The sequence below is a fragment of the Hemitrygon akajei genome, chromosome 2 (assembly GCF_048418815.1).
Source record: "Hemitrygon akajei chromosome 2, sHemAka1.3, whole genome shotgun sequence".
Classification (NCBI taxonomy): domain Eukaryota; kingdom Metazoa; phylum Chordata; class Chondrichthyes; order Myliobatiformes; family Dasyatidae; genus Hemitrygon; species Hemitrygon akajei.
The window spans coordinates 43223788-43240409 of NC_133125.1; the positions used below are offsets into that span (position 1 = coordinate 43223788).

Consider the following 16622-nt stretch of genomic DNA (forward strand, 5'->3'; position numbering starts at 1 on the left):
TGTACAACACCAATTGCCTTAAAAAACAGAAGTCCCATTGTCTTCAAACATTCTCTCATCCTGCACTCTTCTGAAGCCTCCACAATTTTCACATTCAATCCTCCTAGAATGCAAAGCCATACTTATCAAACTCAGACCTTCATCAAAAAATATAGCACTAAAGTGCCTCTTAGGTTTGGGGCAACACAAAACAAAAATGCATTCGGAACCAGATATCAGGCCAGGTATAAAATATTTACTTGGGATAAATGAAAATGATAAGAATCAGAATCAAATTTATTATGACTGATGTGAAATTTGTTGTGTTGCTCAGTGAAAGATTAGAGCCAGGGAATCACCTGAGGTGATCAGACTTGAAGAGATTCCAGCAATCATTCGGGGTGAGGCCGTAGGTGGATCTGATTTTCACAACACTAGATTCTAGCCAAAACTTAAGCTGCAGATGCTAGAAACCCAAAATAAAAACAGAATGTTATGCAATTACTCAGCAGGTCAGAAAGGATCTGCAGAGCTAATTATGCAAACTGATTATCTTTCATCAACATTGGTAAAAGTGAGTCAATAAGCTGCAGAAAAGTTTCGATGTAGATCGTGAGGCTGGAGACCAAAGAAGACTGAATGATTGAAATGGGAGCTGTTAGCTGAGGGAGACTGGAGATGGTTTGAAAAGAGTTAATCTGTCTGGAAGAACTGAAGGAGATTAGAATTGTTGAAAATCTGAATTAAAATAGAATATAGGACATATTCTGCAAATTTGGCAGTAACTGCAGGAAAAGAAAATCAGTTAATATTACATGTTGATGAGCTTGCACTAGAAATGGTCAGTTCTAATACAAATTGAAAGGAGGGTAATGTGAAATTGTTGAATTCATGTTGGTCCAGCAGACTGGTAATTTGTCATAAGAACACAAGATGCTCTTCCTCCAGCTAACATTGATCCTTTTTGGAACTGTTAAAGAGACCAAAACAGAGTCAGAGTGGGAGTAGGACTAAAGAAGGGAGTAGGAGAATAGGACTGAAATTACTAAGCAGTGTTGAATTATAGCTAGTTTTGGTGTAAAGACTTCCACCACTAAAAGGTTGATTAAAATTCCAAAATTAATGCTCTTAGAATCTTTTATTTTTGTGTGATTATGATTTCATCCGATATCACATTTCAATGGATATTTTTCAAACCCTATGTGTCACTCTTCATTATAAAGTTATAAATACTTTTGCCTATAGTTTAATATTAGTATAAGTAAATAGAGGTCTATGTATAGCTGTGAGTATTCTCTCTGCTTAACTGATTACAGCTTTTTGTACAGGATAATATTTAAAGCTAAGTACTGAACAATCATAATTTGTACCAGATTTTTAAAAATTAAAATGAATTTAAAGTTTTAATACATAATTGTTCATATTACATCCCAATGAAGTTAAAATTATGCAATATATTTTGCAAAATAGAATTACTATTTCATTGTGGTAAAAAATTGTGTATGTTCCTGACCATAATCTAAGCACTGTAACAAAATCAGTTTATCAGATTATCTCAAACGTGGCAGAATACTACATTGCCAAGGAAGGCGATTACTTCACTTAAAGCTCAACATCCAACTCGTTCCAATTCAGATTAATTTTCAATATTGAGTTTGGCACACACTTACATTAAAAGGTATGTTAATTCATTCCACAATGCTATCTTTGGAATCTGTACAAAAGGAATATATTTTACCAAGCAGTAGTTTATGGATTTGCTTTTGATGATTTCTGTGTGGGCTTGGAGACTATAAATTATTCATGCCAAATCACAAGCCACAATTTAATGTTTGAGTATGAAGAGCTGGGATTGCATACATTAAAAAAATGCAACATTTGCCACCAACTTTGGAGGATTACTGTAAATAATACTTAGTTAAAGAATGCTAGTATGTTATTATATTTTTCCATCTGTTCATACAGTTTCTTGATTTGAGAAAAAAAATCTACAAATGTAGCAATTTATTACAGATGAGCAAAAGTTTAAAACAATTTCACTTCATCATCTTTCTGCCAATTTTCATACTCTGTCAATATTTGGTCTGAGCAACTTAAAACTTGAATTTCAGCCACCACCCCATTTTTTGCTAGTGTTCAACAATGCTACCGAACCAAACATGGTCTCAACGTTGTTAGCATTCGTTTTGAAAGGATTAGAATATAAATGCAGGGATGTAATACTGAGGCTTTATAATGCACTGGTCAGATTGCACGGAGTACTGTGAGCCCCTTATCTAAGAAAGAATATGCTTAAAATGGAGAAGGTTCAAAAGAGGTTCAGTAAAATGATTCTGGCAATGAAAGGGTATGAAGAGCAATTAATGACTTTGGGTCTGTACTCGCAAGAGTTTAGTATTAGGGGGAATCTCATTAAAATCTTTTGAATATTGAAAACCTGGATAGAGTGGACACAAAGAGGCTGTTTCCTATAGTGGGAGAGTCTAGGACCAGGGGGCACAGCCTCAGAATAGAAGGAAGTCCCTTTAAAGCAAAGATGAGGAAGAATTTCTTTAGCCAGAGGGTGGTGAATTTGTGGAATTCACTGGATATATTCAAAACAGAAGAAGATAGGTTCTTGATTAGTAAGGGCATCAAAATTTATGGGCAGGAGAATGGGGTTGAAAAGGATAATAAATCAACTGTGATTGAATGGCAGAGCAATTTCGATGGGTCAAATGGCCCAATTCTGTTCCTCTGTCTTATGGTCTTATATGTAGACAACCAGCAAAATTTTAGATTATGATAAATGTGGGAATCCTAATGAATTTTCATTTGCACAAATTATACCGTAGATGATGATCAACTGTAGTAACTGCATATGGGGAATCATAGTGTTAACAAGGTCTAGTAACTCATGCTTTGATAAGAGAGATTTTAACAGAATTAAAGCAGGCGTTGAGAAAGTAAAATCATATATCAGATGCAAGACACAACCCTCCTTGGCCTTCAGGTTCAATATTTTTTAGTCTCTCACTTTTTTCTTAATAAAAGCCTGCAAAGCATGAGGTGGCAGGCAAGATGTCTCAGCTCAACGTATAACTGACATTTAGCAGCAACACAGTTTGGCCTTCAGAATCAGTGTGAGTTAATCTTGGTGTCTGACAGAAAGCAGTGGGTTCCCAAGGCTTTTAATAATCTTGTGGTCTGGCACAAGACTTTTAATTATCTTGAGTGCTGCTCAGAGCAGGCATCAGTATATAAAGGTTTAGGTGATAAAGCCTCTTCATAAATTTCCTCCCCACCACACACCCCTTTTGGCCTCCAACAGCCCATTTCTCTTTCTTTTCCTGTTCCATTCTTTTTTTGTAATTCCTCTGTTCTATTCTGTCCCTATAATAATATTCCTTTGTAAATTTTGTTAGCATTTCTCTGTCTGATCCAGTTATTTTTTAACCAATTGTTTCTATTTTAAAGATTGTGCTACTTGGTAGAAAACATGTGAATTCACGGTGCTACACAGGAAAATAGCAGGAAGGATACCACGAGCCATTTGAGTTTCCAAGTTTTGGGTATACATGGAACTGGTTTAAATTATTTATCTACTTTTGAAATGGAAGAAAATGTGTGTGCCAGAAGTGTACAACACAGGTAAAGAACAAGCTCAAGAGACAAACCTAGATCATAAATTTCACAACCACGCTCTCACACTAGGACAGAGAAGACAAAATTAGTGGGGTGAACTTCAACATAGCAAAGGAAATTAAAATAGTATAGAATAGGCCTCCAAATACCAGTATTATTCAAACTCACAAAAGCTACCTTTAAAGATAAGGCCAATCTTATTATGCAATAATTCAAATTTTTGTCATATTATAAATCTTATTTTGAGCTCTTTGATTTAAGAGAATTGTAGAACAATTCATATGAAAAATAATCAATATTTTTTGTAGAATTTTGGCATGAAATATTCATCAGACCATAGCTGGGATAGAATAAATGCTGCTCCTAACTCTTTTTAGCAACTGAACCAGCCACCAAATCATCACAAATCCCTTCCACCTTGCAACAGAATCTGAGCAAGACATATTTCTGAGTCACCTGGAATCCTTTTATTAAATTGCTCTGTCCATCCCTTTCCTCCACACACACTACTTCAGGAATGTTACGTATTTGTACGCCAAGCTCTTTTACATCAAACTCAAAGTTTAACTGATGTTTTATATCTAATCAAAAGAAATCACTTTAAACAGACCAGTACCCATTTGGTGCTGCACTGATTTCTTAGCCTTGATTAAATCCCTGAAGTGGATTAGAACCCCCTACTTTCTGAGTCAGAGTTGGGTGTTGACACTGAGTCAATGCTGACAACTTTATGATAATGTCATGCAAGGTAGAAACAATGAGAAAACGAAATGAATACTGAATTGCTGATAATTTTACACTGTATTTACATGCCATCCATTATATTTCTAAGCTCTTAATATATTTTTAAATACCCACAATTTAAAAATGAGAAATTATGAAATTGAAGAGTTCCATTAAATTTTCACAAGGAAAGCAAAAATAAATACAGTCAAAGGATGATTTTCTAAATTAATATCATTTATTATTAATGGAACATTAATTTTTAATAGAGCACTTTAGCAATATCACATCATAAAAGGACATCAATATCCCTGTGAGGAATAAAAACATCCTCAGGAGTCTGGGGGAAAATGAGCATTTTAACTACAAGGAGATTGAACCATGAGGCACATTATTATACAGATTGCAGTTGGTTTAAAAGACTCTTGAATGAGTTTTCAACAGACAAAATCTCTGTAGACTAGACAATGGAGCAACCATTTTGAGAAGGTCTCCTTTGAGATGGAAGTGCTGTGCTTGAGACCTAATTTCAGCAGCTTTGACAAGGGAATCTTTTTTGTGAAGAAGCTGAGTGGTGACAGAATATGGTAAGTCAAGGTCTACCCTTTTCATTTATTTTAACCCAGTACAATCTTAAAAGCTAGAAATAATTGTCAGTTTAATGAGATGCTCCGACTGAAACAAATATGGAAGAACAGGGAGAAGTCAGGTGTCTTTGACAGCTTCTCTCAAACAACTTGGATTGGTTGGAGCAGCAGCTGGACTTACCGAGGGGCATACAGCAGGCGAGGATTGTTCTAGATAGCAATTCCAGGGAGGTGGTCACATCACAAGTTTATCCAGATTGAATGGAGGGGTAGGCAGGTAGTAAGTCCCATTAAAGATCAACATGTATGGAACCATGGTAAAAAATAAAGTGTAGAAAAAGTGAAATAATTGACCATCTGGACGATGTCACCTCAGGAATCATTGTTTGGTGGTGCCACCTTGACTGGACAAAAATTTAAACAGTTAAGAGACATTTGGATAGGTACATGGATGGCAAGGTTATGGCGGGCTACGGTCCCAGTGCAGGTCAAATAGTTTGTTTAAATGGTTCAGCACAGACTAGATGGGCTGAAGGGCCTGTTTCTGAGCTGTACTTTTCTATGACTCTATGTTGGTACTGTGCCTTGTAAAAGTATTCAGTCCCCAACCCATAGTTCACATAAATGAGTATTACAACCAGCAATTTTGATCAATTCAACTGAGAATTATTATTTGTGAATCAAATGCTTCTATTTTCATAGTAGAACCCAAAAAAGAGCAACAATTGTAAAGCATGAAAAACTAAAAATTCAAGAACTGCCCATCCTGGACATATCATATACATATAATTGCAAAGAAAATATGACAGTGCCTCTATTTCCTCAGGAGTCTGTGGAGATTTGGCATGTCATCAAGATCCTTGGCCAATTTCTAAGAGATGTCTGGTGGAAAGTGTCCTGATTGGCTGCATTACGGCCTGGTATGGAAACACTACTGCCTTTGAGTGGAAAATCCTACAAAAGGTAGCGGATTCAGCCCAATTCATCATGAGTAAAGCCCTTACAGCCATTGAGCACATCTACATGAAACATTGCCGTAAAAAAGCAGCATCAAAAATCCTCATCACCCAGGCTATGCTCTTTTCTCGCTTCTACCATGAGGTAGAAGGTGTAAGAGCCTCTGGACTCACACCAAGAGGTTCAGGAACAGTTACTACCTATAAACTAGTCTGGTGACAGGGTGGACCCAAAGTAGTATGTATCAAATGAAAAAGGACACACAAGAGCATGACCGATAGTATGGAAAGTCTAATAGACTTTACTTCAATGCAAGACACTTGAAGTAAGGCAGGTAAGTTTAGAGCACACAGATCAGCACATGGGAATGTGACATTATAGGCATTATGGAAATATAACTGAGAGATGGGCAAAATTGGCAGTTCATCATCGAAGGTGGTAATGCTTCTAGCATGACACAGGTAGTGGTAAGAGAGTGGGAGTTGCAGTATTAATTAGGGAAAATATTAAGGCAGTACTTGAAGAGGATATCCAGAAAGGAATGTTCACCAAGGTCACGGAGGGAAGAACTTAGAAATAAAAAAAGAGAAGGGTAACTATGATGGGATCACACTAAAGGCACTCCAATGATCAATGGGATTTAGAGGAGTACTTATGTGGAGAAGTTACAGATAGGCATAGAAATAATAGGATTGTAATTGTAGGTGATTTTAAGTTCTGTTACATTGATGGGATTGTCTTAATGCTAAAGGATTAGATGAGGCAAAATTTGTTAAGTATGCCCAAGAATAGTTTCTTTAGTAACATGTAGACAATACTACAAGGTAAGGGTCTAAGCCTGACCATCTATTAGGAAATGAGTACGTCGTGGAGTCATAGAAAACTACAACACAGAAACAGGCCTTTCGGCCCATCTAGCCTGTGCTGAACTATTCGTCTGCTTGGTCCCATTGACCTGTACCCAGACCATACCCCTCCCATCCATGTACTTATCCAAAATTCTCTTAAATGTTGAAATCAAGCCCACATTCACAACTTGCGCTGGCAGGTTGTTCCACATTCTCACCACCCTCTGAGTAAAGAAGTTCCCCTCATATTCCTCTGAAACATTTCACCTTTCACTCCTTACCCATGAACTCTCACCCAATTTCATTGGAAAAAGCCTGCTTGCATTTCTTCTATCTATACCCCTCATAATTTTGTGTACTTCTATCAAATCTTTGACATTCTAGGGAATAATGTCCTAACCTACACAACTTTTCCCTATAATTCAGGTCCTCACGTCCTGGCAACATCCTTGTAAATTATCTCTGTGCTTTTTAATCTTATTTACATCTTTCCAATAGGTAGATGACCAAAACTGCACAATACTCCAAATTAAGCCCCACCAATGTATTATACAATTTCAATATAACACCCCATCTCCTGAACCCAATATGTTGATTTATGAAGGCTAATGTGCTAAAAACTTTCTTTACGACCTTATCTACCTGTGACACAACTTTCAAGGAATAATGCATCTCTATTCCCACATACCTCCATTCTACAGCACTCCTCAGTGTCCTACTACTCACTGTGTAAGACTTACCCAGGTTGGTCCTCCCAAAGTGCAACACCTCACACTTGTCTGCATTAAATTCCAACTGCAATTTATTAGCCCATTTTTCCAGCTGGTCCAGACCCTGCTGCAAACCATGATAATCATTCACATTGTCCACTACACCCCCAATCTTGGTGTCATCTGCAAATTTGCTGATCCAGTTTACTACATTATCACCCAGATCATTGAATGAAGAACCAGCAACGATCCTTGTGTGCTTCTTCCACAAAGCCAACGTCCAATTCAATTTACTACCTCATCCTGAATGCCAAGCGAATGAACATTCTTAACCAACCTCCCATACGGAACTTTGTCAGAGGCCTTGCTAAAGTCCACATAAACAACGTCCACTGTCTTGCTTTCATCAACGTTCCTGGTAACTTTCTCAAAAAACTCTATAAGATTGGTTAGATGTGACCCAACACACACAAAGGAATGTTGACTATCCCTAATCAGTCTTTGTATATCAAACACTTATATACCTGATCTCTTAGAATATCTTCCAATAACTTGCCCACTACTGATGTCAGGCTCACCTGCCAATAATTTTCCGGCATAGTCTCAGAACCTTTCTTAAAAAACAGAAGGACATTAGTTATCCTCCAATCCTCTGGCATCTCACCAGTGCTAAAGATGTTTTAAGTATCACTGCTAGGACCCTATCAATTTCTGCACTTACCTCACACAAGGTCCAAAGGAACATCTAATCAGGCCCTTGGAACTTATCCACTCTGATAAGCCTTAAAACTGCAAACACGTCCTCCTCTGTAATCTGTATAGAGACCATGACCTCACTGCTTTGTCTCACTACTATAGGCGCTGTGTTTGTCGCCCAAGTAAATGCAGATGCAAAAAAATACATTTAAGATCTTTCCCATCTCTTTTGGCTCCATGTATAGATTACTACTCTGATCTTCCAGAGGACCTACTTTGTCCCTTGCTATCCTTTTGCTCTTAATATATCTGAAGCCCTAAGAATTCACCTTCATCTTGTCTACTAGAGCAACCTCGTGACTTATTTTAGCCTTCTTGCTTTCCTTCTTAAGTGTCTCTTGTACTTCTTATACTCTATACATACCATTATTTCTTCCTATCTGCCTATACCTGCTATGCACCTCCTTTAATTCTTAACCTGGGCCTCAATATCTCTCGAAATTCAAGGTCCTCTAAACCTGTTATCCTTGCCTTTTATTCTGACAGGACCATACAAACTCTGTACTTTCAAAATTTCACTTTTGAAGGCCTCCCACCTACCAAGTTTGCCAGAAAATAACCTGTCCCAATCCACACTTGCCAGATCCTTTCTGATACCATCAAAATTGCCCTTTCCCCAATTTAGAATCTCAACCCAAGAACTAGACCAGTCCTTTTCAATAATTACTTTGAAACTAATGGCATTATGATCACCAGATGCAAAGTGTTACCCTGCACAAACATCTGTCACCTGTCTTGTCTCGTTCCCTATAGGAGATTTAGAATTGCACTCTCTCTGGTTGGGACTTCTATGTACTGATTAAGGAAACTTCCCTGAACACATTTGACAAACTCTTTTCCATCCAGCCCTTTTACAGTATGGGAGTCCCAGTCAATATGCGAAAAGTTAAAATCACCTACTATCACAACCTGATGTTTCTTGCAACAGTCAACGATCTCTACAAATTTGCTCCTGTAAAGTCTGTGGACCGTTGAGTAGTCTATTATATATAATCACATTAATGTGGTAATACCTTTCTTATTCATTAGTTCTACCCATAAAGCCTCACTAGATTTACATGCCACCCCTCCCACTCATCATGTCTAAAACAACAGAACCCTGGAACATTGAGCTACCAGTCCTGCCCCTCCTGCAACCAAGTCTCACCAATGGCTACAATGTCATAATTTCATGCGCTGATCCATGCCATAAACACCCACGCCCTTCCTACAGCACTCCTTGCATTAAAGTATATGCAGCTCAGAACATTAGTCTCACCAGACTTGACCTTTTGATTCCCAACTTTGTGTGTAAGCTTAACAACATCCTTCCCCACAACCACTCCACTATCTCTACCACAGCTCTGGTTCCCATCCCCTGCACCTCAGGTTTAAATTTCCCAGTGCAGCGTTAGCAAACATTCCTGTTAGGATATTAGTTCACCTCCAGTTCAGGTGCAAACCATCCCTTCTGTACAGATTCCACCTTCTCTGGAAGAGTGCCCAATTGTCTAAAAATCTGAAGCCCTCCCTCCTGCACCATCTCCTTAGCCACATGTTAAACTGTATGCTCTTCCTACTTCTAGCCTCGCTAGCACATAGCATGGATAGCAATCCTGAAATAACAGCCTTGGAAGTCCTGTCCTTTAACTTAGCACCTATCTCCCTGAACTCACTTTGTAGGACTTTGTCAACCCTCCTACCCTTGTCATTGTTACCAATGTGGACCATGACCTTTGAATGTTCACCCTCCAACTTAAGAATGCTGTGGACTCAACCCAAGATATCTCTCATCCTGATTCTCGGGAGGTAACATACAATCCAGGAATCTTGTTCTCATCCACAGAATCTCCTTTCTGTACCCCTAACCAATGAATCCCCTATCACCACTGCCCGCCTCTTCACCCCCTTCCCTTCTGAGCTACAGAGCCAGACTCAGTGCAAGGTACTGCTAAGACATCTCCCCACCAACAGTATCTAAAGTGGTATACTTGTTGTTGAGGAGAACGGCTAGAGGGGTATTCTGCACTGGTTGCCCTTTCCCCCTCCTGACAGTCACCCAGTTACACGTATCCTGCACCATGGGTAACTACCCCTGTATGCCCTATCTATCAACTCCTTACCCTCCTGCAGTTATGGAGTTCATCCAATTCCAGCTTCAAATCCTTAAAACGGTCCAATAGAAGCTGCAGCTGGATACACTTCTTGCAGGTATAGTCGTCAGGGACACAAGAAATCTCCCTGCCTTCTCATATCCTGCAAGAGGAGCATTCCAGTATCATAACTGACATCCCCACTGCTCTAAATTTTCAAGAAGAAATAAAGAATCAATAACAAAAAAAAATCTACCTATGGCCTGTGTCTCTCCTCATTGAGCCAAAGCTTTAACTCCCCACTCTAACACTGGCCCACTCCCACAATGGCCACTCCAATTAAACCTAGCTTCTTTTTATTACCTGTGCCTAATTATGTGCAATCCAATGTCTCCTCAAGAACTGTGGAGTCGACTGCCCCTGCTCACTTCTTTTAAACTCTCTCTCCCCCTACACAATACAACGTCTCCTTGAGAACTGTGGCACACAATATGTAAATGGTTGATGTGTCGATGGGCCAGTGACCATAATTCTATTAGTTTCAAGATAGCCATCAAAATAAATAGGGCAGGTCCTCAAATTAGTTCTAAATTGGGGGAAGAATAATGTTGATACCATTAGACAGGAATTCTCAAAAATTGATTGGGAGAGGATGTTTACATGTAAAGAGCATTTGACAAGTGTGAGTCATTTAAAAGTGAAATAAGAATAAGAAGAGTTCAGGGCCAGAATGCTCTTGTTAGAGTAAAGAGCAAAGCTGGCAAGATTACAAAGCTGTGATTGATGAAGGTTATTGTGGCTCTGGTCAGGAAAAGGGAGGCCTTTTCTAGGTATGGGCAGGTTCCTTCAATGAAACAAGGGATATAGGAGTACACTTAAGAAGGAAATCCAACAGGCAAAGAGGGACCTTGAGATATCCCTGCCAGATAAACGAAAAGTGAATACTTAAAGATTCTATAAGTATATTAAGAGTAAAAAAGGTAGCTAGGAAGAGGGTACATCCTTTAAGGTAATCGATATATGGAACTATGGGAAACAGTTGAGGTACTAAATAAATGCTATTCATCTGTACTTACTGTGCAAAAGGATGTGGAAACTAGGGAATTCAGGAGAGGGAACAATGATAATCTGGAGCATATGAAGGAGGAGAAGTTGAAGGTCTTGAAACGCCTAATGGCGAATAAATTCCCAGGGCCTGGCCAGGTCATCCTGGAATGGAATCCTGGGGCACTAAGCAGAGATTTTTGAAACTTCCTTTGCCACAGGTAAGGTACTGAAGGCTGGAAATTTGCTGATGTTGTGCATTTATCTAACAGATATAGTGAGGATAATCCAATGAACTACAGACTGGTAAACCTTACATCAGTGCTGGGAAAATTACTGGAAGAGATTCTGAGAGAACGGATTTATTTGCATTTGGAAAGCAAGGAGTGATTAGGGATAGTCAGCATAGCTTTGTGCATGGGAAATCATGTCTCACAAATTTGATTGAGCTTTTTGAAGAGTTAACCAAGAGGATTCAGGAAGGTAGGGCAGTAGATATTACCCACATGCACCAGAGCAAAGCTTTTGACAAAGGACCTGCATGGTAGGCCAGCCTGTTAGAACACATGGGATCCAGGGTGAGCTGATTAATTAGATACAAAATTGGTTTTTTGGGGTAGAAAGCAGAGGGTGATAGTGGAGAGCTATTTACACATTGCTGGTTTGTGACCACGGGAATCAGTGCTGATTATATGCTAATAATTTATGCAACCTTCTCACCAGGCTTGTATGCAAACTTAGCTTGAAAGCTAATTCTACTAACATTTACGTGACTCAGTGGTGAGAAGGCCACCTTTATAACAATATGTGTCTAGGGTCGGCATGGTTTCGGGTTCAACCAAACAGTAAAGTTGAGATCTTCAGATTAACGGAAGCTCAATTTGAGCGATGCTATGTAAATACTGCCCACAAGAATTACCAGTTGCCAAGACATGACAAATCATACACCAGCATAAAATTATTTAAAAAAGTATATTTACCAATTTCAGCTTTATCAAACAGTTATTCAGAGAAAGAAAAGAAAGAAAAAAAAGGCCCCATTATAGTTAGACCAGTCTAAATGTGCACATGACCATTGCAGCTCATCTCTTCCAAAAGCTAGGTAAAACTGTTACTCATGGCACTGAATTCTCATCAGCAATCACCATCTTGGACTCTTTCGTCTCATGAAGCACTCCTTGCAATCATATCTTCCCGTCAGATCGAATCCTATGGGCACCTCCCCAATCTTCTCTATTCCGCATCTCCTGTCAAAATACCAAGAGCCCCACCATTGTATGTCACTAATCTCTCTCTGCCCAGCTCCCTCTAGAACCTTCTCCCAATCCCACCATCCTGATTGGCTGACACTGCATTCCAAAGTTGAACAACAAGACCCCTTATCTTTAGCCAAAACCAAAACATTCTACCAGCAGGACCCACTGCTTTTACAGAAAACTAGTAAATGAAATACCTCACAGCAAAGCAGCAGAAAGCTTAACCAGGCCATACATTTAAATGAGAATTTAAGAGGCACATTTATTAAGCTCGCTCATGATAACAAAATTGGTGGTAGAATAAAATTGCATAAGGTATCATTAGGATATTGATCAAATGGGAAAGTTGGTAAAGGAATAACAGATGGAATTCAACTGTTTAGGAAATGCACAGGTTATCAATTACCAATTACAACCAAACCTTGCAACCTAACTTGCCATTTCTTTGATTCAAATGTGAAAGGATCATCTCTTCACCCCTCAAATGCTGCCTGAATAAGCTTTTTCCCATACCCCTTCTGCTAGACCAAGCATTCCATTTTTTCCTCTTTTTACTTATCTAAGCTTCCCCTTAAATAAATCAATGCATTTCATCCCAGCTATTTTGCCCAATACCAAAATCCACACTATAACCACACAAGTTGTGCATGCAAGCTCAATTTCAATGTTTCAGAGAAATTTGGATAGCTACATGGACAGTGGGGATATGGAGGGCTACAGTCCCAGTGCAGGTCAATGGGAGAAGGCAGTTTAAATAGTTTCATCATGAACTAAGTGGGCCGAATGTGCTGTACTTCTCTATAGCTCTGATGAAAGACATTTTGCTTGGATTTTTTAAGTGACGCACAGCCCTTCTTTTTGATCATCTCATAACGGAAAACATTTTTTCTACACTTTCCCAATGAATTCTTTTATAATCTCATCCTCTACTATCAAATCACCTTCAGTCAATCTTTTTCTAGAGTAAAGACCCTGACTGTTCAATTTTTATATGGTACAGCTTCAATTGTGGATTTAATGCCACCTCCGGACCAAATGACAAGATTTACAAGCACACTTTAACAACTTTAAATGTACTTACTGTAGAAGACAATTGCTGACAGATTCTAGGAACTCTGTGCTGAGAGTTTCATCCAAGCCATCATTACAATTCAGAAGAGCTTCCACCAATGGAACAACCTCTGGTAAAGTGATAACAGGTAAACAGAGAATAGAAACATTCCTCCATCGTTCTGGTGGTAACCTATAAAAGACAACACCAGTTACTTATTGAGACACAGCACGGAATAGGCCCTTCCAGCACTTTGAGCCTTTCCGCCTAGCAATCCCCTGATTTAATCCTAGCCTAATATCGGGACAATTTACAATAACCAATTAACCTACCAACCGGCACATGTTTGGGCTGTGGGGCGAAACCGGAGCACTCAGAGGAAACCCACACAGTCACAAGGAGAACTTACAAACTCCTTTCAGGCAGTGGCGGGAATTGACTCTGGGTCACTGGTACTGTAAAGCATTGTCTTAACCACTACGCTACCATGCCATGTCTTAAAGATAAATGGAAAAATAAGGAAATGCTTCTAATTTATAAAACAAATGAAAAAAAGCTGGAAATACACATCGGTCTATATCTGAAAAGAGGGAAGCTAAGTCCACTGGTAGTGACCTTGTGAAAACTCGGATATAATTGTTCACATCCTTAATCATTTAGTATGTTTTAAATCTAGGTACTTTTATCATTTTCTAACTTTATTTCAGAGTTTCAGCATAGTTCTATCTTTTAACAAATACTTGTCAGACTTCAACTTGTCACTAGCAGAGACATATAGGTAGAATCCTAAGAGATAAAAAATAACAACTGTCCAAATTTGGAATGTCCAGACATTGAGAAACAAGTCAAAGGAGCTGTAGTGTTCAAAATCCATCTGTGATTTTATTATGTATGATAGCAATTTAAGGAAACTCAGTTAGCATCTAATCCAGATTTTAAAATGCACCTGCTTATGAATTTTAATAGTTGTTTCCACCAAAGTAATGATGCTATTGATTTAAAATGCTGCTGATACAAGAATTAAAGTATGGATCCAAATTTAAGACTGCTGAATTTAATCTACTGAATGCATCAATTTTGTTTTCTTCACTAATTACCAATTCAACTGACTGGAAATATGTCAACCTAGAGGCACAGAATTAATTCATTCCAATCTATAGAAACAAATGTTGATTAGCTAAATCTGTGTCAAAATTACCAATAAACATAGCTCCAATCAGCCACATTATCTCCTATTGTTCTTCAACAGTGGCCCTTATGCCCCAAGTAAGCAGATACCACTATAAACATATAAATATAATTGAACTAATTCCAATAACGTAACAGTAAGAAATCAGGAATAATTTATTTGAAGTCATTTTTAAGAAATTGTAAACAGATAGCAAGCACTTTGTCTGGGCCACGTGTGCAAAGATGTAATTGGAGTCCTCATTTATTATTATTTTCCGATATACAGCGGATTCCAGTTAATTAGGACGCTGCTTATTTGGGACAACTATTACAGAACAAATCTTAATTGAGAAAATAGCCAGGATTCCCTTCATTTATTTTGGACAGTCTTCCACTTAATTAGGACAGAAGAATGTTGCCAAATAGTTTCTAACTATCATCAGTCGCGTGTACTTGCATGGCTGCTAGAAATTACTCCATTCTTACAGCAAAGTTTTTAAAAAAGTGTCAGTTGGAGGTGTTTGTGTTCAAAAAGCAGTGATTTTTGTCACTGAAATTTAGTGAGAAAAAAGCCAGTCAGAACTGTTTTGCTCACTGTGGTTTCAAGCATTCAGGCTTGGAGTTGCTAAAATAACCAGGAGTGAAAAGGAAATGATTTCACTACTTCAACAAGTAGGGAACTACAAAGAATTTGAAGGTATTGACAATCATCTTAAATTTTATAATGAAAATGAAGATTTGGAGGATGCAATCATTGAAAGCATTTTATAAAAGTCCATTATCTGCACAAGGTGTCTGTGCTGATTTTGTTCATTTACAGTCAATCAAAAAACATGGTAGCGTACAATGGATGAATTCTTCCTTCGATAATTATTAGGAACTAATACACAGTTTTATAGTACTGTAGTAGTATTGGTAATGTTCTAATATGTTCCGTATTTCATTTAAATACCTAATGTGTTACTCAGTTAAGTAGTAGTTTGTCTTTTTATACTGTTTTAGCTGCTTCTATAAAACTTCAGCTAATTGGGGCCAAAATATACTGGCACCAATTCACCAGAATCCACTGTATAACAATTACATCCTTAAAGAACATCAGCCAACAGTATTATGACTTTCTGTACTCACTCATACTCTACAGCAAGGAAATCGGAACCTGTGTTCGGTGTGGGAAAACAAAGTTATGGTGCAATGGGGAGTAGGTATAGTGTCCATGTGATTTTCTAATGCTGTATCACAGTCCTCATGAGCAGAACTGTGATATAAGTAATTGAAAGATAAACCCTTACTATGATACTTACATTTTAAAAGTAGGGCAGCCCCTTCTAAACTAGTTCCATTGTCCTTAAAAAAAAAATTCCAAGTATCTGGTACCCTTCAATAGCAAACCTCCACCCACCCTCGTAGAATTTCTCTGTGGTTCAGGATCTCACAGAGACATGAACAATCTCCAAACAGAAGCTGTTGGAAATACTTAAAAGGTCAAGCTGCAGCTGAAAAGAGAAATAGAAGTAACTGTTTTTGCTCCAAAGCAAACTATTTCTTGATACTAGAAACTACATGAAATTTTTAATGGAAAATCTTAAATCTGCATTGTTCAACATAATGCATATGTGGCATAAATCAAGTTGTCAAGCCAGCAATGCTACTTGTTTGGCAGAAAGAAGTTTTTGAAATATACTGCCAAAAGATTTATGTCTCCTAGTGTGGAGCCATTGGAAATACTAAAGTTATAGTTATTTTAGTTTCCAATTGGCAAATTAAGCACTTTTTGAAAGTAGTCAGTTGTCACATTACTGTATTTTTTTAAATGGGTGGGAGAGCTGCAATGATTTTCCTGAAACA

General features: G+C 38.2%; 1 protein-coding gene across 3 annotated transcripts in view; it reads right to left on the minus strand.

The window, feature by feature from the left end:
* Nucleotides 1-16622, minus strand: part of fancc (FA complementation group C) — a 180359-nt gene that overhangs the window by 70504 nt on the left and 93233 nt on the right. For all 3 annotated transcript variants that reach the window (XM_073071347.1, XM_073071337.1, XM_073071329.1), the window contains exon 7: nucleotides 13638-13799. In XM_073071347.1, the coding sequence (XP_072927448.1) occupies nucleotides 13638-13799 (162 nt within the window). The remainder of the gene's footprint in view (nucleotides 1-13637; nucleotides 13800-16622) is intronic.